The sequence below is a fragment of the Podarcis filfolensis genome (assembly GCF_964270895.1).
Source record: "Podarcis filfolensis genome assembly, chromosome: 8".
Classification (NCBI taxonomy): Eukaryota; Metazoa; Chordata; class Lepidosauria; order Squamata; family Lacertidae; genus Podarcis; species Podarcis filfolensis.
Genome location: NC_139611.1, coordinates 89,054,824 through 89,077,843, shown reverse-complemented (window position 1 = coordinate 89,077,843; position 23,020 = coordinate 89,054,824). Strand labels below are relative to the sequence as shown.

Below are 23,020 nucleotides of genomic sequence, written 5' to 3'. Positions count from 1 at the left end.
GTACAGCCATTCACATGAGTGGGGAGAGAACGCCACCATTTCTCCTTATTGCTGCCTCTTCCTTGGTCACTGCAGCCCTTGCTTGCACGGTGCAGAGCGTGTGATTTATTTTTTGTTCCTTGCAAAGGGAGAAGAAGCACCTGGCTTGTCCGAGGAGTGCACCGATGGGTTGGGCTCCCTCCCCACACACCCGTGTTACCGTTGGAGAATCAAATTACCTGGCAACCCTCCCTGCTCCTGGTTTCTCTTTGTGCAGGTATCTGCAGAGAGAACACAGCTCACCTGTTGAGGAAGGAGGGAGGGCGGAAGGAGGAGGAGGAGCGGCAGAGGTTTGGGGCAGACGTTTTTGGGGTTGCCCTTTTCAACCCTTCGCTTGCAAAGTCCACCCCCTTTCTCACCGCGTCGCTTCCAGGTCTCCATCCATCAAGGTGTGCGCGCCCTGCAGAGGAGAGGATGGAGTCAGCTGTTGCGCCTCTTGCGCGCTCCCCGCTGTGGATGATGTGGCAACCGCGCTAGGACACCTGTTTAATGATTGACAGGCGCGCGGGAGAAATGCAAAAGGTCAGGCCGTCGATGCAGCTTCCAAGCTTCCCGCAGACACTGGGTTTCGATCTGGCGGGGATCGCTGATCCCACGAAGCTGGGCTGCTTTGCGTGACTCTTTAGAAAGGCAGTTCAGGTAAGTCGCCACCTGCCCGTGCCAACTTTCCAGGTTGAGGCTTATATGCCCCCGGCGTGAAGTGAAACCTTCTACCTGCTCCTTAAATTGCTGTCAGGGTGAGAGTGAAGTGCCATAAAACTTGGCAGCGTTTCAGTCTCGGTTTGCATGATGTCAGACTGCAGTCTTACAGTGCAAGCCCAGCCGCGTCTACTTGGAAGGAAATCCTGTTGAATTCAACGCAGCTTGCTCTCGCCTCTCAGGGAAGCAGGGTGAGGATTGCAGCCTAAATTGCTGGATTGGATGATGTGAAATGTAGTTTATTAAGGAGTCCGAATTAGGCTAGTAGGATGGCACCTTAAGAGCACATTTGGGGCTGTTTTGGTTCCAGTGCATTAAGAGTAAATAGGCAATGAAAATAATAAAGAAAGAAGCAGCAATTTGTGTTTTATTAAATTTTGATTATTAAATTATTTGCTTCTTGCAGTTCCTTCAGTTTATTTTTTTTTTTGGGGGGGAGCACGCCTCTCAAAATGCCAGATAATTATAGAGAGGCAGTGTTTACTCAATGGCAAATGAATTGCACTCTGTGCATGCTTGTGGGCTATCTCACTATCTCAGGTATTGGCATGCTAGCGTTGCTGAAAGCAGTTTCTAAAGCTGAGCCGTGCTACTGGAGGTTTGCATAGGTCTGGAGAAACAGACAAAACCCAAACCTTTGGTCAATTTCTGCAATTTGAAAACATGGAAATATTGGGGATGTATCTAAGTACCGTGCCTAGTGAATATCATGCCAGTGAGGGGACTGGGGCCAGTTTGGAAAACTGCAATGATGGCGTGAGGCAGAGAGACACAGCCTGTTCCATCCTGGGAAATCAAAATGTCATTGCAATATGCTAGAACAATATGTTTGTTGGACTTATTGGTGTCTGTTTGACTTATGTGAAATCGCAGACAGCAATCCTGCAGGTGTGGCACACTCTCTCTTGCTGCTAAATTATGGGATCGACAAGGCACACAGTTAACAAGGATAGTTTGCAAAGTCATATTGGCAAGAGGTTTATTTTTATATGAGTGGATTTTCACCAGAAAGGTTGCATCAAGATTAAAGGTGGATGAGGAATGCAGGCTGGCATTTTGACGGCAACAGCACCATGTGCAAAAGTTTTCATGCAGAAGAACCACAGCAAAATATTGTCCAGAAGCACTCTGAAACCCTGAAGAGCAGCTTCCAGTCAGTGTAGACAACACTAAGCTAGCTGGACCAAAGCCCTATATTTGAAGAGAGTTTCCTGCCTGTGTCTGTGGTGCCGTTTCAACTTTGAGGAATGCCTGTTTCTCACTCCGGCTAATCAAACTATATATTTCCTCTAGCTTGGATGTAGCTTGGATGCTCAATTTTGGAAAACGACATGCCTCTGATCTACCTAGAGACCACAGCTTTTGGCACGGATTCTGTGCTCCCTGATCCCAGGCAGGTATGGACACCTGTGGGGGAAAGAGACTGAACTCTGTGTACGCTTAGAGCCACTGTCCTGTTTACTGTTGCGCCCCACAAACTCTGGGTAACAGATCCCTGACTGGAGCGCCCTGGCCAGCCCGTTTGCAAGGTGCATGCCCTCAGCTACGTGCCAAAAGAGAAGCCAAGCAAACCTCTGCGTACACCGATACGTGTTTGCCAAGTCTATTGGCAGGGGACGCCGCAGACGACCCAAGGGAAGTTGCCGCTGTGCTTGCTTTGGTGCCGCAACAATTCTGCAAGGGCCATCCGGGAAACACGGTGTTTGTTTTAGCTGCAGTGAGAATATTTGCAATATTTGAAAAAGTCACAAGGGCTGATAAGGCAGGGCACAGAGAGGGGGGCATCTTCTGGCCTGAGCATAAAAGGGAAGGAGGCTGGCATTGTTCCCAACCATTCCCGTAGCCTTTTGGGAGGAAAAGAGAGCCAGGTGGAGCTCAATTTTTGTTAGGCGTTAATTCTTTTTTCCCAGGGCTAATAATAAGGACAAAAGTACCTTTGAGAATGGGCAAAGTTTCTTTTTTCTTTCTTTCTCACTAAGGATTAGGGAGAAGGCATTTCCATTTACGGTTAATAATAATAATTTATACCCCGCTATGGTTTGTCTCTCCCAACAAACCATGAGTTGCAACCAAAGTTTTTCCTGCTTTGCCACTTGTGGTTTGTTTGGGGGAGACAAACCATGAGCCTAGGTTTGAAGGTGACTAAGGCAAACCATGGCTTAGCTCTGGGTAGCATGGTGAAAGGAGAGCTGGAGGAGGGATGGAGCAGCCTCAGTTTCCTCTCTGGTTGCCTGTACGCTTGCCCATTCTCACTAAACCATGGTTTGGCTCATCGCTGCGAGTAAGTGCGAAATCCTAACAGTGGCAAGTTGGTTCTAATACCTGCGCGACCTGTCTATTCCTTCCCTCTTCAGTTCTGAACTCGACGTGTAGTGACTTCAACCACGGAACAGCCCTCCACATTGCTGCTTCCAACCTGTGCCTTGGGGCCGTGAAATGTCTCCTGGAACATGGTGCCAACCCAGCCGTCAGGGTAAGAAAGGGGAGCTGTGGTGCATAAACATAAACATAATAATAATAATAAATATATTATTTATACCCTGACCATCTGGCTGGGTTTCCCTAGCCACTCTGGGCGGCTTCCAACAAATCACTAAAATACAGTAATGCATCAAACATTAAAAGCTTCCCTAAAGAGGGCTGCCTTCAGATGTCTTCTAAAAGTCTGGTAGTTGTTCTTCTCTTTGACATCTGGTGGGAGGGTGTTCCACAGGGCGGGCGCCGCCACTGAGAAGGCCCTCTGCCTGGTTCCCTGTAACTTTGCTTCTCGCACTGAGGGAACCGCCAGAAGGCCCTTGGAGCTGGACCTCAGTGTCCAGGCAGAACGATGGGGGTGGAGATGCTCCTTCAGGTCTACTGGGCCTTTCAGGCCATTGAGGGCTTTAAAGGTCAGTGCCAACACTTTGAATTGTGCTCGGAAACATTCTGCTAACAAAACGCCTGCCCCCCCCAAACAAAAATCCTGGCTAGGCCATCTGTCAGGGATTCTTCAGCTGTGATTCCTGCACCGCAGGGCGTTGGACCAAATGACCATTTGGGTTCTCCTTTCAACTCCACAATTCTATGCTTCTGTGGTTTCCCCTCCTTTTCTTTTCTTTTAACAGCCTCTGCTCAGACAGTGATTCTCCTGCCTCTTGTGAATCTTGGCTAAATTGCTTCCTTTGCAACAAAACCCACTTGGTCTTTTCCTTCTAACAAAAGGACTGAGTCGTTCTTTCTTTCTTTCTTTCTTTCTTTCTTTCTTTCTTTCTTTCTTTCTTTCTTTCTTTCTTTCTTGGATGCCAGTTTGAAATGCCATCCCTCCCACCGTCAATCCAGCACCTCAGAGTAGTATTTGTTAATTGTGAAAACCACCACAGAAGAAGTGTGTGTGTGTGTGTGTGTGTGTGTGTGTGTGTGTATGTGTGTGTGTGTGGAATCTGGCTTTGCAGCTTTCTTGCTAAACCTGACATTTCTTTTTCTGCTCGTCTTCCTGCCTTGATTGCCATTTTTGCTGTGCTTTGCACAGTTCTGCTCAAAGGGATGTTGTCTAGTTGGCAAAGGCTCAGAAAAGGGCGACCAGAATGATCATAGTGGGGGTGGAGTGGAGAATCGTAGAGTTCGAAGGGACCCTGAGAATCATCTAGTTCTTCTTTTATATATATAATTTTTTTTGTTAATTTTCAACATATCGTTTTCAACAGTAATGAAACATATTTTAACATCTTATACAATTTTTTCACTTCCATCAATCTCATCTGAAAATTTTCCAATCTGGACTGCGTGAGCCTGTTACTGATCTCCTTTTATATCACTGATGGTGCACAGTTGGTGATGCGGAAAATTCTCAGCAGACTTTAAGATAATACTAATTAATGGGTTCCCTGGGCAATAAACCTTCCTGTGTTTATTTGCTTAGAAGCAGATATGTCGTTATGAACTTGGCTACCTAAGCGATAAACTAAAAGAGAAGGAAACTTGGATGAGAAAGGTTGCTCTTTGCAGTGTCTGGATTTTCTCTCTCTGCAATAAATAGGCCTTTGCCCTCGCCCTCAGTGTTTTTATTTCTTAGCCAAGATGTGTGGTGATGCTTAGGTAAATGCACTCTGCACATGCCCAGAGTCCTATCTTGCGGCTCCCCGCCCCTGGGCTAAGCCTGTCAGAAATTGGATTTGACCCCTTTGTCTTTTCTCCAGATAGACGTTGATGTTCCCCCTTCCTCGAGATCTGCAACGGCTAATTTCTCTCTTTCCCTTTCCTTCTCTAAAATTTAACTGTGCTCCTTCTCAGACCGAGTTGGCGGGCAGATCCTGAACTCGCTCCACGGACCGACGGGCCGCCATGTGGCATTCATTGTTTCCCGAGCCGTCTGCAAACTCTCGGACAGGGCTGACGCATCTTCCGCCACAGAGATAGTCAGCTGAAGCCATCACACCAAAGCTCTGGGCTGAGAATGCAGAGAATTGGCTGGAGGCAGGAAATGCCCCTTGATTTCAGCGACTGCCACGGATGTGCCACGCTCCATGGAGAGCAGCCGGTGCCAGAGATGGCTGTTTGCAACCTTTCCATGGTGTCCGTGGAAAAACGCATCAGGTGAGCTCTTGGAAAAATCTCCCGGTTTTTGGTTAGCACACTAGGCTAGGCTTTTGGGTGAAGACCCAGAGCCCCTCAAAAGAAGTTCCCTTGCCCACCTGTGAGCAACCTTAACATTTATTTATTTATAATAATAAATAATTTTTTATTTATACCCCGCTCTTCCCGGTTCAGAAAACCGGGCTCAGGGTGGCTAGCAACAAATTTAAAACACTTAATTGATGCAACAAAAAACAGCATGAAACATGAATAACAATAAATTCAGAATTCAGAAATCAATTTAGGGGGGAAATCCATCCAATAAACATTAGATGATCACCAGGGCTAGCTGGCTAAATTAGTCCTATTTGGGCCAGCGAGGAGGCAAGGGGAGAATTAGCTGTGGGATCCCAGAGTGGGGAATCTTCATAAAAAGGGGAGGGGAATAAAAGATCAGGCTAAGTTCAAATTGAAAGCCAGGTGGAATCAGTGGCGTAGCGTGGGGGGTGCAGGGGGGGCCGACCGCACCGGGCGCAACATCTGGGGTTAGGGCAAATCCACGGGTTAGGGGGCGCAAATTACTTGCCTTGCCCCGGGTGCTGACAACCCACGCTACGCCACTGGGTGGAATAGCTCTGTCTTACAGGCCCTGCGGAAGGAGGTTAAATCCTGCAGGGCCCTGGTCTCATGGGACAGAGTGTTCCACCAGGTCGGAGCCACCACTGAGAAGGCCCTGGCCCTGGTGGAGGATAGTCTGACTTCCTTAGGGCCTGGGACCTCTAAACTATGATTATTCATGGACCTTAAGGTCCTCTGTGGGGCAGATCAGTATTTCTGTACCAAAGTGTTTCAAGGAGGGAGTGCGAAATGCAAAATAGGAGTTTCAAGTTAATAAAAAAATACAGGCCACCTGTGCACCGCACATTCAAAGCACAATGATACCACTTTGAACAGTTGTGGCTGGGACTGTTGGGAAGTGTAGTTTGTTCGGGATGCTGAGCATCGTAAGGAGAGTCCCTGCCAGAACTACAATTCCCAGAGTTCCCCATGGAGAGGGGTTTATTGCTAAACCACTCTGGGAAGGGAATAGGGCATCTCATGAGAGCTCCCAGCATCCTGAACAAACTACAGCAAAACCAAGATACCTGTAGCTCTGCTCACGTATTATGAAAAAGAATGAAAGTTTACAACTCCTCCCATTTTTATTTTCTCCACCTCTCTCTCTCCCTCAAACTCATACTACCCCTAATATCTCAAACGAAACGTAGCTGAACTGTATGAAGGACTCTACGACTTGAAAGCAGAGACGCTGAATGTACTTCTGTTACTCATGAAAAAACCTTTGAATTAAAACATTATTTAAAAACAAAATACAGCTCCCAGATTCCTTTGGGGGAAGCAATGACAGTTTAAAGTGATATTGTAGTGCCTTAAATATAAAGTGCAGGTGAGGATACAGGTAATCACTCAGGAGACTGATCAATCAACATTTAAATGGCTGCAAAGGCCTGTTGCCACAAAAAAAAAAAAATGTTTTTAAAAGTACATAGTAATTGAAATAACATTTAGGGTGTTTTTTTAAAAAAATATAAGCTATTTACAGGGTGAGTCCTTTAAAAGAGGCCCCGTGGATACAGAATATACAGGGTGAATCTCTTTTAAAAGACTCGCCCTGTATAAATGTTTTTAAATTCAAGATGGGAGTTCTGGCAGGTGGTTGGTGGGGTGGTCCTTCTTCCCAGAGTCTGCCTTGGTTTCGTGCATTGACGGATCGATTCCTCTCCCCGTACCAGAGAGGAGCAGGCATGGCAACTCCAGAAAGCCTTCCAAGACTTGCTCTTCCGCTTCCAGGACTGGCTGTGGGCTGCTGAGCTGATGGCCGCCTCCCCAAACTCCTCGCAGGTCTCCTATGCCAATTCCAAGAAAGAGCTGCAAAGGTTCAAGGTAAGGAGGGACCTCCTGAGGGCCGGGTTATCTGGCCCTTGCTTTGCATACACACCATGCCCTTTAAAGCACACTGCTTCCCCCCAAAGAACACTGGGAATTTTGCTGTTGTTTAGTCGTTTAGTCGTGTCCTGCTCTTCATGACCCCCTGGACCAGAGCACGCCAGGCCCTCCTGTCTTCCACTGCCTCCTGCAGTTTGGTCAAACTCATGTTCCACCATCTCGTCCTCTGCTGTCCCCTTCTCCTTGTGCCCTCCATCTTTCCCAACATCAGGGTCTTTTCCAGGGAGTCTTCTCTTCTCCTGAGGTGGCCAAAGTATTGGAGCCTCAGCTTCAGGATCTGTCCTTCCAGTGAGCACTCAGGGCTGATTTCCTTCAGAATGGAGAGGTTTGATCTTCTTGCAGTCCATGGGACTCTCCAGAGTCTCCTCCAGCACCAGAATTCAAAAGCATCCATTCTTCAGCGATCAGCCTTCTTTATGGTCCAGCTCTCACTTCCGTACATCACTACTGGGAAAACCATAGCTTTAACAATACGGACCTTTGTCGGCAAGGTGGTGTCTCTGCTTTTTAAGATTGCTTTTCTCCCAAGAAACAGGCGTCTTTTCATTTCATGGCCGCTGTCACCATCTGCAGTGATCATGGAGCCCAAGAATGTCATATCTCTTACTGCCTCCATTTCTCCCCCTTCTATTTGCCAGGAGGTGATGGGACCAGTGGCCATGATCTTCGGTTTTTTGATGTTGAGCTTCAGACCATATTTTGCGCTCTCCTCTTTCACCCTCATTGAAAGGTTCTTTAATTCCTCCTCACTTTCTGCCATCAAGTTTGTGTCATCTGCATATCTGAGGTTGTTGATATTTCTTCCGGCGATCTTAATTCCGGCTAGGGATTCATCCAGCCCAGCCTTTCGCATGATGAATTCTGCATATAAGTTAAATAAGCAGGGACACAATATACAGCCTTGCCGTACTCCTTTCCCAATTTTGAACCAATCAGTTGTTCCATATCCAGTTCTAACTGTAGCTTCTTGTCCCACATAGAGATTTCTCAGGAGACAGATGAGGTGATCAGGCACTCCCATTTCTTTGAGAACTTGCCATAGTGTGCTGTGGTCGACACAGTCAAAGGCTTTTGCATATTAAAGCACACTGCTTCCCCCCAATGAACTCTGGGAATTTTAGCACTGTGAATTGCAGTTCCTGGGATTATTCAGGGGAATCCATGTGTTTTAAGTGCACTCTGTGTCTTACGCAGCCCTGAAGCTGCCAGTTACAGAGTCTTCCTTGCCAGGGACTCATTTGATAGCTTGGGATTTGCCAGCCCTTTTATCTTAAAGGAGCAGCGAGGGGCCAAAAATAACAAATGAGCGAACAAATGAGGCCTTTAGGAAGGATTGGCCACCCTTCCGAGGGGAGCCAGCAGGGGAGAGAATGCGCCTTTGTTCTCTTCCCCACCGACACTTTTGTGTGAATTAACAACTTTTGAAGCCGCAGCAATCCAGGTCACCTTGTGTGCATGTTTCTGCACGAGAGAGAGGAACGGAAAGATGAGAACGGCTCACTCAGAAATTCATAGCGCTCAAAGCAAGGCATCTGGACTGCCAGCCAGCAGGTGGAATTGCTAAAATGGAGACGGTTCTGGGACTCGCTTAATTTTGCGGTGGTGCGTTAATTGACGTTGTATCATCGCTTATGACCAACACAATTTGCACGGAAATGTTGCAGGCGCTGTGACTTCTGCTGCTTCTGGGTTACACGTCTCTCCCCCTCTTTCTGTTTGCTCAGTATAGGCAATTTATAAAGCACCCATTATTTACTTATTTGTTTTATATCCCGCCTTTTTCTCCAAGGCGCCCACCCTCCTCATTTCATCTCCACAACATTAAGTCAGTGCACTGTGTGGCTCAGTGGGTCAGTGTGTGCAACCAGAAGGTTGGTGGTTCAAGCCCAGGCAGGGATGGCTGTGGGCAAGATGCCTGCGCTTCAGGGGGTTGGACTAGATGGCTTTTGGGGGTCCCTTCCAACTCTACAATTCTGTGATTCCAGCTGAGAGGCAGCGAGTGGCCCAAGGTCACCAGCGGTGAGTAAGCTTCATGGCCGAGTGGGATGTGAACCCTGGTTTACAAGGTGCTAGTCAACCACTACGTCACAATGGCTTTCATCACAGAACCCAGAGATCTGGAATCAATACAGGCCCCGCCCTTGGGCTTCACAGTTGAACTACAACTGTTCTCCAGCCCTGGCCATACGTGCTGGGGTTCTTGGGAGTTGTAGCTCAGGCAATATTTGGAGGGCCTACGGTTCCCTCACACCTGCTTCACGGTGAGTAAACGTCTGGGGAAGGGAGGGTGCACAGCTGTCAGACAAGGACATTAATAATAATAACAATAATTTATTATTTATACCCCACCCATCTGGCTGAGTTTCCCCAGCCACTCTGGGTGGCTCCCAATCGAGTGTTAAAAACAATACAGCATTAAATATTAAAAACTTCCCTAAACAGGGCTGCCTTGAGATGTCTTTTAAAGAGAAGATAGCTGCTTATTTCCTTCATATCTGAAGGGAGGGTGTTCCACAGGGCAGGTGCCACCACCAAGAAGGCCCTCTGCCTGGTTCACTGTAACCTCACTTCTCGCAGGGAGGGAACCGCCAGAAGGCCCTCGGAGCTGGACCTCAGTGTCCGGGCTCAACGATGGGGATGGAGACGCCCCTTCAGGTATACTGGACCGAGGCCGTTTAGGGCTTTCAAGGTCAGCACCAATGCTTTGAGTTGTGCTTGGAAATGTCCTGGGAGCCAATGTAGGTCTTTCAAGACCGGTGTTATATAGTCTCGGCAGCCACTCCCAGTCACCAGTCTAGATGCTGCATTCTGGATTAGTTGTAGTTTCCGGGTCACCTTCAAAGGTAGCCCCACATAGAGCGCATGGCAGTAGTCAAAGCGGGAGATAACCAGAGCATGCACTACTCTAGTGAGACAGTCTGCGGGCAGGGAGGGTCTCATCCTGCGTTCCAGACGGAGCTGATAAACAGCTGCCCTGGACACAGAATGAACCTGCGCCTCCATGGACAGCTGTGAGAAATGGGTATTTTGAAGGAAATGTTTTTGAGAGGAAAATGCACTCTAAAATATTATTAAAAGGCAGTTTTTTAAAAGATCATGGCATCACACAGAAAGGAGACAGAACCGACTTCTAGGTGAATCCACACGAAAGCTGCATGAACCATTAATATAAGGTTACCAGATTTTTTTCAATGAATCCAGGGACACTTTTCAACTTCAATGGATTTTGTCAGGGGGCTGATTTCCAAATCTGGGGACTGTCCGTGGGAAACAGGGACACCTGGTAACCTTACATTAATAACATTTTATTCACCCATTTATTTGTTTGCAAGCAGCCTTGGACCACTTTGTAGGGAGGTGGGAGCAAAGACTTTTGCCTGCACTAGTTTCAATGCTCCCTGTTAACGGAGAAATCTGAGGGCTCCCGTGGACAAAAAAACAAGGACACCAGCCAGGAATACCAGGGGAAACCACAGCCAGTCGGCTTGGTCTTGATTGAAGACTGTCGCGACAGGACTCCCACCTGCCACCAGGTGGAACAAGATGGAAGCCCCGAACAAAAGAGCCCCCAAACTTTTATTAGCTGCTAATCCCCATGTTACACTCCCCCAAACTACATCATGGTTACATCATGAAAGGGGAGGTCTGGTGGCAGGAATCTGAGCATCCTGGACCCTGCCCCATGGTTCCCCTTGCCCTCCACCAAACACCCATCAATTGTAACAAAAGAGACATTTACATTTCCCTGTTTCCCAGCCAAGTTCATCACACCCTTTTGTCTTCATCTGGGTTTGTTATTCCTGGAAGGGCTACCTGTCTGGCACTCAGGTATCAGGATGCCAGGGATCATCTCTCAGGCAGAGGGGCTGCTGAGGAGCTGAGCTCACCTGTCTATATGCATTTTTGAAGTTTTCCCAGTGAGCCAGTACACAGATAGATTTATCAGTGAATTCTTACATTTGGTATTGTGCAGCAAAGGCCCTTGGAATATATAGGAAGAAACTGTGATGAAGTGTTTTGTGGGGACAAATAACAAAAGTCACAAAAGTGATTGTGCTGATTTTGGCAGTGGGCTGCATGTGCATGATATCTGCTGGAGGGGCAACTCCCCCCACCTATACATAAATTCCTGCAACATTCCTACTGGCATTTTGCATGGCTCCTTTTCAGGTGCTACAAAGACAAGTGTCAGACAAGCTGCTGCCTCTGGAATCCTTAAACAGGCGATACCATCAGCTGGTGAGGAGCGGGGCCATCGGCCCACAGCTCCGGCCCACGGTGCAAGAGGTCAACCAGCGCTGGGATTACCTGCAGGCTCGGACGGCTGCCATTTGCAAGAGGCTGAAGGTGGGTCCTGGTGAGCGCTGGACCTTGGAGGTCCACAGTCACCTTGAGGTCCACATTCCCTCCGGGATAACTGAAATATACTCGGAGTCGAGAGTGGATTTCATGCATCATACGATTCCACAGGGATAACCTAGGCCATTTTTGAATAGCTGCTTTAGGGCAGATGTTCCTCCTAGAATATTGTCCAAGTATTTCTTAGCTCTGTGAATAACGGGCGGCGTTTGATATGTTCTTTCCCTTCCCTCCCCCGCCAGCATTTTGTGAACCAGTGGGAAAAGTTTGAGCTGGAGAAAGAGACCATCCGGGTGTGGCTGGTGGAGCTGGACCTCCGACTCACGGACGTGGAGCACTTCTCTGGAGGGACGTCGCTGGAGAAAATGATACAGCTGCAGGTAGGGAAAAAGCTGAGGAAGGGGCCATGGAGGGGGGAATCAAGGGTTTGCACTCTTGCAGTTTTCCCACAAGGCTACACGTTTCTCCAGGGATTCACTGAACGCTTCTGGAGTCTGGTATCTTAGCTCAGGACCTGGCATCTTGAGCAGGTGGACATTTGCTGAGGAAAACATTTCTGGACACCTCAATGTTCTTGCAAAAAAAAATTTAAAAATCCATGCATGGATAGTGTCCAGCAAAAGCTCAGAGATTTATCTTATTTCATAATAATTTCAGTGTTAGTTTTTTTAAGGGCTGGTACTCGCCATGGGGCGCGGGTGGCGCTGTGGGTTAAACCACAGAGCCTAGGGTTTGCCAATCAGAAGGTCAGCGGTTCGAATCCCCACGACGGGGTGAGCTCCCATTGCTCAGTCCCTGCTCCTGCCAACCTAGCAGTTCGAAAGCACATCGAAGTGCAAGTAGATAAATAGGTACCACTCTGGTGGGAAGGTAAACGGTGTTTCTGTGCGCTGCTCTGGTTCGCTATAAGCGGCTTAGTCATGCTGGCCACATGACCCGGAAGCTGTACGCCGGCTCCCTCGGCCAGTAAAGCGAGATGAGCGCCGCAACCCCAGAGTCGGCCATGACTGGACCTAATGGTCAGGGGTCCCTTTACGTTTACCTTACTCACCATGAAGTTATTACAGGAAGTGTCACAATTTAAACATTTTTTTGGGGGGGAAGGTGTCGGTACTGCATACCTTTGAATACCCCCAGAAAAAAGTACTGCATAAAAATGTATATTTTGATTGATTTCTTTTTTCCGCCAATTTTTTTAATTGGTTTTTCAAATTTATAACAAACATAAACAACATAAAAGACATAAATTTTGCTTGATTTCTTAAAAAAGTAAAACAGTTTACAAATAGGAAAAAAAAGCCATAGAATTATGAGTAAAAACAGTTGAAAACAGCAAGAAGAACTACCGACGAAAGAAGAATGGAGGATGAAATTGATAGACTATGCAGAATTAGATAAATTAACAGGAAGGATTCGAAAGCTGCAGGACCAGAGATTCTCAGAAGACTGGAGTAAATTTACGGACTATTTGAAAAGCAATTGTGATGAACAGATTACGCTTGTAGGTTTGCAAGAAGTTTTGTAAGGTGAATTACCGTATTTTTTGCTCCATAACACTCACTTTTTTCCTCCTAGAAAGTAAGGGGAAATGTCTGTGCGTGTTATGGAGCGAATGCCTACGGATGGCAGGGGGATCTGCTGCAGTCGTGAGCAGAGGATCCATGGTCCCCCTTCCTTCCCTCCTCTGTGGCTCGCTTTGAAACAGCAAAGCGGGAGAAGAGCCGCTGAGTGGGGAGGAGAGAGGGACAGAGAGCCTGGTTACAAAGCACGGATCCACATGGATCCTCAGGATTTTTGCATTGGGCTACCCCAAACTCACCGTCAGATCACGTCTGTGGCCACAGCATGAACCACAAAAATCATACATCTACTGTTTCGTTTAGAATATTTTTTTTCTTGTTTTCCTCCTCTAAAAACTATGTGCGTGTTATGGTCGGGTGCGTGTTATAGAGTGAAAAATACGGTATTTGAAATATTGCAAAAAAGATAATGAGGAGAATTATTAGTTAAGGGCAATTAAAGGTAATATGAAATTAAGAAATTCATAATAAGTGATAAAGAACGGAAAATCATCAGAGATGTTGACGGAAGTCAAAAAATATTGTATAAGATGAGAAGTTATGTTGTACTACTGTTGGAACTGATATGTTAAAAAATTAATTCAAACGTATAAAAAAGAAAAAAAGAAAAAGAAACAGCAAGCTAAAATACTGTGTTTTTAAAAAATTAAAATCGGCAGTAAACGAAAAACAGATCGAAATACACATCTAAAGCTATCCAGGTTGATGGCAGTCACTGCTTCCTATCATCCCTGACCACTGGTCCTACAAGCTAGGGAGGATGATGGGACTTGTAGTCCAAAACCAGCGGAGGGATAAGCCCTTTGCCTCTCTCTTTCCTGATGTCCAGGCATTCCAGCAAGACGTGCAGGCCAATGCAGACCGCATTGACCACCTGCTGGTGCACGGGGAAGCTCTGATCCAGAAGAGCCAGCCTGAGGACGCAGAAGTCTTGGAGGAGGAGTTGCAGGACCTGAGCTGCTTCTGCCAGGAGGTCTTCCGCAGAGTCTTCCGCTTCCAGGGGCGACTGGTCAGCATGCGGCTGGTGAGTAACAGGGGTCTCCCTTGCTCAGGAAGAGGGAGAGGGACTCTGATATGCCAATCAAGGCATTGGAAAAGGCGAGCCGCAGATTAGGATTAGGTTAAGGTCACACGTATAAAATAATGATAATAATAATTATTTATTATTTATACCCCGCCCATCTGGCTGGGCTTCCCCAGCCACTCTGGGCAGCTTCCAACCAAATATTAAAATACAGTAATACATAAAACATTAAAAGCTTCCCTGAACAGGGCTGCCTTCAGATGTCTTCTAAAAGTTTGGTAGTTGTTGTTCTCTTTGCCATCTGGTGGGAGGGCGATCCACAGGGCAGGTGCCACCACCAAGAAGGCCCTCTGCCTGGTTCCCTGTAACTTCGCTTCTTGCAGTGAGGGAGCTGTCAGGAGGTGACATGATAGTTTATAAAATTTTGCAGGGCATGGAGGAAGTGGATGGAGTAAAGTTTTTCTCCCTCTCCCATTAGGTGAGAATTCGTGGACATCAATGAGGTTGAATGTTGAAAAATAAAAGAGTTCGTTTGCAAAGTGCAGGGTTAATCTGCGGAACTCACTGCCACAGGAAGCAGCCATGGCCACCCACCTGGATGGCTTTAAAAGAGGATTAGACAAATTCAGGGAGGAGTGGGCTACTAGCCATGATTTTTATGCCCTTCCTGCCCAGTTGGAGGCAGCAATTCTTCTGAATACCAGCTGCTGGAAACTATGGGAAGGGAGAGCTGCTCTGTGTTCGAATCCTCCTTGATGGTTTCCCACGATGGCCGTCTGGTTGGCCACTGTGAGAACAGGCTGCTGGACTAGATGGATGTGGCGATCACACAGGGTCCCCGGACGTTGGACGGTCTATTGATCCCTGTGCCACCACTAGGATCACTTCTGTGCTGCCACCAACCCGTTTCTCTCGGGTACACACTGCGTCCAGACAGCTGTTAACATTAAAACAAATAATCCAGTTTATTTTACAAGCCTGAAGAAGTTTATGGTTTCAGATAATTTTTCTTGTCAGTTTCTTAATATTCATTCCTGTACCGGCCTCTACCTTCCTAATAACTCTTAACTGATTATCCCAACTGTCTCTCTGACTCCTCCTACAGTTTCTCTCACTTTCTCACATCAAAACTCAAAACCAACCCACAGACTTATCCTCCCTTTTCCAACTCCCAACTGACTTCCACACAACTCCAACTCTAACTCCTCTCCTTGGGTTCCCACTGGCCAATCACTTCACACTCATTTAACCCTTTCCTTATGACCCACCTAGGAGGGCAAACGCCACAATGGCCCATGGGCCGGATCCAGCAGGCTATGTTCATCAAATGATGAGTTGCATGTTTGAATCCTCCGGAAAAACAATCTCTCCAAGGACCTGTTGATGGCATTTTACCATTGTACCATTGAGAGTGTATTAACTTATGGTCTGTGTGTGTGGTTTGGGAGCTGCAAGGCCAGGGGAAAAACAATGCTGTCCAGGGTTGTAAAGACTGCGGAGAGAATAATTGGGTGCACTCTCCCTACCTTGGATCAAATCTATGCTTCCAGGTGTCATAAGAAAGCCGCAGAGAATAGCGCAGGATAGTGCGCACCCCGGAAATGATCTCTTTCAGCTTCTGCCTTCTCGAAGAAGGTACAGGGTTATAAAGACTAGGACTAGCCGCCTGAGAAACAGTTTCTATCCAAATGCGATTTTGGTTTTAAACGCAGTGTAAGGAGTCTCTTGGGAGTATATTCTATTTGTAAATGGTGTATCAGAGTTTTTAGGGGGCTAACCAGGTTGGGATAGCTGGGATAGCAGGCTTGTTGGTTTTTGAATGTCTGATGTAGGTTTTTTTCAATTTCGTTGTTCTGTATGGGACAATGACAATAAAGAGTATCGTATCATAACGAATTGCATGACAGAAGCACAGAAACTACTACGAGGGTGCAGAATCCAGCCCCTTGCAAGTGAAGGGCGCTGCTCAGGGGCAGAGAATGTTTGCAGAGCATATTGCCAGGTTCAATCTTGGACATCTCTTTAGGAACCCACGGCGCTATATCGTCAAAGAACATGCAAAGCTCGTTCTTCCCCTCAAAGAATCCTGGGCTAAGCTGGGAATTGTAACTCTGTGACGGGAAAACGACAGCGCTCAGAATTCCTCTAGGGAAAGGGTGTGTTGCAAATGGGCATTGAAGGTGCAGTGAGTTTACTGCCTGAGATTTCTTTAAGTGGACGATAACTCTTCCATGTCTGCAGATCTCTCTCTTTCTCTCCTGAACATATTACTTTGCCCCCAGGTCTTTGAGGATGAGTGGCTGTCGGACCGGGACAGTGATTTGGAGTCTGAGTCCCTCGCAGAAGAATCCCTGGATGGGCCGCCCCAGCCTCCTGCTGCCCCCATGCGCCAGTCGACCCCAAAGAACCCCTCTCTGCACCGCCAGCAGCCAGCTCCCGCTGTGGAGGCAAACGTGGATCTGGAGTGGGATCCTTCTGTGGATATAGGGGGATCTACGTCGCATGATGAAGAGGATTCCTCATACTCCAGCGCCATCACAGGTAGGCGTGGCCTGGGAGGGAGGGAGGGCCCCCCGCTTTGGGGGTATGGAGCTGGGTTGAATTATGACACAGGAACAAGGGCCCATCTGGTACGCAGGATGAGACCCTCCCTGCCCGCAGACTGTCTCGCCAGAGCGGTGCATGCTCTGGTTATCTCCCGCTTGGACTACTGCAATGCGCTCTACGTGGGGCTCCCTTTGAAGGTGACCCGGAAACTGCAACTAATCCAGAATGCGGCAGCTAGACTGGTGACTGGGAGCGGCCGCCGAGACCATATAACACCAGTCTTGAAAGACCTACATTGGCTCCCAGTACGTTTCCAAGCACAATTCAAAGTGTTGAGCTTTAAAGCCCTGAACGGCCTCGGTCCAGTATACCTGAAGGAGCATCTCCACCCCCATCGTCCAGCCCGGACACGGGGGTCCAGCTCCGAGGGCCTTCTGGCGGTTCCCTCCCTGCGAGAAGTGAGGTTACAGGGAACTAGGCAGAGGGCCTTCTCAGTGGTGGCGCCCGCCCTGTGGAACTCCTTCCCTTCAGATATCAAGGAGATAAAGAACTTCACAACTTTTAGAATATATCTGAAGGCAGCCCTCTCGTTGGAAGCTTTTAATTTTTGATGCTGTATTTTTGTTGGATGCCTCCCAGAGTGTCCGGGGCGACCCAGTCAGATGGTATAAGAAATAATTTGTTGTTGTTGTTATTACTGTTATTATTACTATTACTATTATCATCATCAGTTTCTGAGCACCTGCAGCCATCAAACAGGGACAGGGGTGGCGCTGTGGTCTAAACCACAGAGCCTAGGGCTTGCCGATCAGAAGGTCGGCGGTTCGAATTCCCCCGACGGACGTCAAAGTGCAAGTAGATAAATAGGTACTGCTCTGGCGGGAAGGTAAACGGTGTTTCCGTTCGCCAGAAGCAGCTTAGTCCTGCTGGCCACATGACCCGGAAGCTGTACGCCAGCTCCCTCGGCCAGTAAAGCGGGATGAGCCCCGCAACCCCAGAGTCGGCCACGACTGGACCTAATGGTCAGGGGTCCCTTTACCTTTTACAGCCATCAAACAGCACCTTCAGCTCTATGAGTCTTTCACCACAGAAGAGGCACTGTGGTTAGGCTGTTGGGCTAGGAGAGGCATGGCCAATCTTGGCCCTCCAGCTGTTTTGGAGCTACAATTCCCATCATCCCTGACCACGGGCCCTGTTAGCTAGGGACGATGGGAGTTGTAGTCCCAAAACATCTGGAGGGTGCCAAGCTGGAGAAGGCTCATAAGGGCTGGAAGTTGACTTTTTAAAGAAAACACAAGCAGATATTCTGAAGTGGTCCTTTCACCTGTTTTGTTATCCTGCAGGTCTGGGCCAGTGGGAAGAACCTCGCCGGAAGTGCAGGCCTTGTGTTTGTGCATCCCGTTCCTTGCCTTTGAGATGTGGCAGCCAGGAAGACTTTTCTGTAAGCATTTGGGAATGGCTGGGGTGGGTGGGAGAGTTCTTACGCCCATGGCTTGGTAGGAAGAGAGAGCAGGAATATGGTCACTTCACTTTTCTGCCTAAAATAGGTATATACAGCAACAAAACGATGTTTTAGGCTGGCCTGCTAGATCATCTAGTCCAGCACCCTCTTCTCACAGTGGCCATGCGTAGACTAGGACCTGGGAGAGCCGTGTTCGAATCCCCACTCAGTCACAAAGCTCACTGGGTGACCTTGGGCCAGTTACTGCCTCGTAGCTGGGGCTGATGGGAGTTGTAGTCCAAAACATCTGGAGGGTGCCAAGCTGGGGAAGGCCATAAGGACCAACCAGATGTCTCTTCTGGGAAACCTGCAAGCAGGACCTGAGTGCGAGAGCAATTCTCCCCTCTGGTGGTTTCCAGAAACTGGTACCCAGAAGCTGCCTCTGAATGTGGATTGAGAGCAATAGCCATCCTGGCTAGTGGCCATGGATAAGACTTCTCCTCCAGGAATTTGCCCAATTGTCTTTTAAAGCCATCTAAACTGGTGGCCATCACTGTCTCCTGTGGGAGAGAGTTCCACAGATTAACCATGTTCACCCCGTGCCATGTAACCCCGCCTCCCTACCCCATCTGGTTTTCAGAATGGCCGATTCCCCCACTCCAAAATCTTGCCGTTCTTCTTGCCACTTTAATGGTTTTCCTTGTAGTTTCATAACTGCCCCCATCTTTCCCCTCCTTTCTCACAGGTGCAGAATGGCTTCCAAGTGGGGTGGGATCAATTCAGTTCCTCCGTCACGGACCAGGAAATAAAAAGGTGCAGTTCTGGTAAGTCTCCGCATTTGATCTCCCAGGGTCTTTTTAGAGGAGATGCCGGTTTAATAAGCTGAATCATCCCTTTGGGTGTGCCTGGAACTTATTTGTAAAAACATTTTCATGCTGTTATTTCATTAAAACAAAATCAAAACAGTTTACAACAAGAGGACATAAAACCATACAAATTGGAAAAACCATATGGAAAGTCAAAATCAGAAACCACATGATTATTTTGAAAGATGTGCTCTTAATTGCCAGCACAGACTTGGCAGAATAGAAAAGTTTTCAGCAGGTGTGTAAACTCTGGCACAGAAGGCTTCCTCCAGATTGCCAGCATTTGGCGAGACTGAGTCAATCGTGTACTGGAAGTTTAGATTTTTGCCCACTTATAGTATATGAAAGCACTCTGGTGTGAAAACGACCACAATTGTTTCTTAATTATTGTTTTTACTGTGTTTTTAGTGGTTCTTGTTTTTATCTCTAAGCTGACTTGAATCCTGTCAGCGGAAAAGTCGGAGTATAATTTATTGTTGTTGTTAATTTATGCAGTTAGGAAAGTGATGGGGAAAATGTGCTAAAAGTGTGGATAAATGACTGGTTAAAGTCGAGGCGTCAGCAAACTTCTTCAGCAGGGGGCTGGTCTACTGTCCCTCATACCTTGTGGGGGGCTGGACTATATTTTGAAGGGAAAAAATGAATGAATTCCTATGCCCCACAAATAACCCAGAGATGCAATTTAAATAAAAGCACACATTCTGCTCATGTCAAAACACCAGGCAGGCCCCACAAATTACCCAGAGATGCGTTTTAAATAAAAGGACACATTCTACTCATGTAAAAACACACTGATTCCTGGACCGTCCGGGGGCCGGATTGAGAAGGCGATTGGGCCTCAGTTTGCCTACCCATGGGTTAACGGAAGACCAATAACCACCACACAAGCAACTCAGGATGGATGCTCAATGCCGTATAACCTGCTGGCAAGCAAATGAGAAACAAATGCTCCATAAAGACCAGGCACGTCTGTTTCCTTCTTGTTTGCCAGCGCTCTGTGACCATCTACTCCGGAGACTGGAGTTCCACTTTAGGGACAGGATTTCCGCCCTGATCTGATGTTCTTGCTGCCTTCTCTGGTAGGAACGTCGTACTCAAGGGAGCTCCAGGGATGTCAACACCCCCAAAATGGGCCGCCAAAGAAAGGGAGCCCCCGCCAAGCAGAACCGATGGGATTTGACCCCGAGCGGATTGAGACTTGGCTGGGCCAGAGCTGCCGGGAGAAGATGGGAGGGAAGCTGGAGGTGGAACAAGTAAGTTCTTCTGATGGAGCAGGACGAGAACATCTCGGGTTGTAGAGAACGTATATATTGGAGCCTCAGCTTCAGGATCTGTCCTTCCAGTGAGCACTCAGGGCTGATTTCCTTGAGAATGGAGAGGTTTGATCTTCTTGCAGTCCATGGGACTCTCAAGAATCTCCTCCAACACCAGAATTCAAAAGCATCCATTCTTCGGCGATCAACCTTCTTTATGGTCCAGCTCTCACTTCCATACACCACTACTGGGAAAATCATAGCTTTAACTATACAGACCTTTATTGGCAAAGTGATGTCTCTGCTTTTTAAGATGCTGTCTAGGTTTGTCATTGCTTTTCTCCCAAGAAGCAGGCCTCTTTTAATTTCGTGACTGCTGTCACCATCTGCAGTGATCATGGAGCCCAAGAAAGTAAAATCTCTCACTGCCTCCATTTCTTCGCCTTCTATTTGCCAGGAGGTGATGGGCCCAGTGGCCTCACTCTGCGTGCCCTGGCTTTTGAAGTTCGGGTCGCTGATTTACGTCAGAGCACGGGCCGATGGAAGGAGACGTCCGAGCTGGGCTTGCCAGCTGGCCTCCCGGCCCCTCTGCATGTTGACACTCCCATCATCCCTGACCACTCATCCCACTAGCTAGGGATGATGGGAGTTGTAGTCCAACAACAACCGGGGACTCAGGTTTGAGAAATATTGGTGTACTCTGAGGGTCAGTTGCTGTCCAGGGTTTTAGCCTTTCCCATCTTGGCCCTACCTGGAAATGGCAGGGATAGAACCCAAGGCCTTCTGCATGCCAAGCAGGTGCTCCAAAAAACAGGGGAAGAGTCCGGCTTCAGTCCTGGGCAATAAATCCTGCTGCTGCCAGCCAGTGTTGCCAACACTGAACTAGATGGACCAAAGATCTGGCTCCATAGAGGGCAGCACCTTATAATCTTACTGTCCACTCTGCAGGTCACTGGGACTTGTGGGCCTGTCTCTCTACATGTCCTCAATCTGCAATTCCCAGTGCAATCCCAGGCAAGCGGGAAAGGACCAAAGAGGCAGAAGTCACAGCGATGGGCAAAAAAGACAACTCGGCCAACCCCAGCCAGCAACGTTGGGCAGGTAAGCAGTTGATAGGTTGGGAACACCGGGAAACGAATCCCTGGATCCTTGTGGCTTCGCTGTCTTGGGCTGCAACCGAGAAAGGAATGGTTGGAGATCCTGAAGCTGTAAGGAATGCACTTCTGAGCATGTGCAGAGTGCTTCTTTGGGTAACACTGGAGAAGCTCCAGCCATTCCACCCCTCTGGATTTCGGAGGCCCATTGAGCTTGTGCTTCCTACCAGACTTTAGCCCTGGTGGCATCTCCTTGCAATAATAATAATAATAAATATTTTTATTTATACCCTGCCCTCCCCAGCCAGAGCCGGGCTCAGGGCGGCTAACACCAGTAAAATTACAGTATAAACATAATGGGAAAAGAAAAAAAACAAGGTTAAAATGCAATTTAAAATGCAGCCTCATTTTAAAAGTGGCCCATAGATCAAAACCACAAGGGGAGGGAATCATAAGGGTCAGACTGAGTCCAAACCAAAGGCCAGGCGGAACAGCTCTGTCTTGCAGGCCCTGCGGAAAGATGTCAAGTCCCGCAGGGCCCTAGTCTCTTGTGACAGAGCGTTCCACCAAGTTGGGGCCAGTGCTGAAAAGGCCCTGGCCCTAGTAGAGACCAGTCTAACCACCTTGCGACCTGGGACCTCCAAGGTGTTGTCATTTGTGGACCTTAAAGTCCTCCGTGGGAACATAATACAGTGGTGCCTTGGTTCTCAAACACCTTGGTACTCAAACAACTTGGAACCCAAACACTGCTAACCTGGAAGTAAGTGTTCTGATTTGTGAACCTTTTTCGGAAGTCAAACATGCTCTGTTTTGAGTGTTACGCTTCCAATTTGAGTGCCACACTTCCTTTTTGAATATTACGCTGAGGTCTGTCTGTTTTTTGCTATTTATTTTGCGTTTTTGCTTCTCTTTTTTTGTTGTTTTTGTGACTGCGTGGAACCCAGTTCAGCTGCTGATTGATTGTTTGTGTGACTTCAGTACATTGTTTATTGCTTTCATTTTATGGATCAATGGTCTCGTTAGATAGTAAAATCCATGTTCAATTGCTGTTTTAGAGGGTTTTTTTAAAAGCCTGGAATGGATTAATCTGTTTTGCATCGCTTTCTGTGGGAAAGCACACCTTGGTTTTGGAACGGACTTCTGGAACGGATTAAGTTTGAGAACCAAGGTACCACTGTAAAGGAAGGCAAACCAACCATGGCCCCCAATCTCTCTCACCACCAACGAAAACTAATTTTCTATTTGTTTATTGCCTGCTTTTCCTTTTCACTCTCTGTGCCTGTTTTCCTAGATCTGCAAGAAGGAGCCCCTCGACTCCCGGCCAGCAGAAATCGCAATCACCATTGAGCAGGGGTAAGCGAGCTTCCTTCCAATTGGACAAAGACATCTCTCTGCTGTGCGCTTCGGGATAGGGCTGGGCAGCTGCTCGGCCTTGGAGCCAAATCTGCTATGATTCTGACGGCTCCAACCGTGAGAGGCCAAAGAGGGCTGTGGGAGGAGACCTCTGACCCTGCTGTGGAAGTGACCTTTGGAGGTCCTGTAAGTCCATAATGATGCGAG

At 47.8% G+C, this 23,020-nt stretch overlaps 1 protein-coding gene and 1 long non-coding RNA gene across 4 annotated transcripts in view; one reads left to right on the top strand and one right to left on the bottom strand.

The window, feature by feature from the left end:
- The window catches only part of LOC310769202, a 159,198-nt gene that overhangs the window by 24,107 nt on the left and 112,071 nt on the right, over positions 1-23,020 (bottom strand). The gene's annotated exons all lie outside the window — the stretch shown is intronic.
- Positions 60-23,020, top strand: part of SYNE4 (spectrin repeat containing nuclear envelope family member 4) — a 31,944-nt gene continuing 8,983 nt past the window's right edge. Inside the window, exons 1-12 of one of the 3 annotated variants that reach the window (XM_083627305.1) lie at positions 256-678; positions 5,008-5,310; positions 7,083-7,233; positions 11,467-11,643; positions 11,898-12,035; positions 14,065-14,259; positions 16,542-16,800; positions 18,150-18,247; positions 18,993-19,071; positions 20,197-20,366; positions 21,315-21,467; positions 22,752-22,813. In XM_083627305.1, the coding sequence (XP_083483431.1) occupies positions 5,171-5,310; positions 7,083-7,233; positions 11,467-11,643; positions 11,898-12,035; positions 14,065-14,259; positions 16,542-16,800; positions 18,150-18,247; positions 18,993-19,071; positions 20,197-20,366; positions 21,315-21,467; positions 22,752-22,813 (1,622 nt within the window). In that variant the 5' untranslated portion in view covers positions 256-678; positions 5,008-5,170. Of the gene's footprint in view, positions 679-5,007; positions 5,311-7,082; positions 7,234-11,466; positions 11,644-11,897; positions 12,036-14,064; positions 14,260-16,541; positions 16,801-18,149; positions 18,248-18,992; positions 19,072-20,196; positions 20,367-21,314; positions 21,468-22,751; positions 22,814-23,020 lie in introns of all 3 variants that reach the window. The other 2 variants (XM_083627307.1, XM_083627306.1) reach the window with 2 other exon arrangements.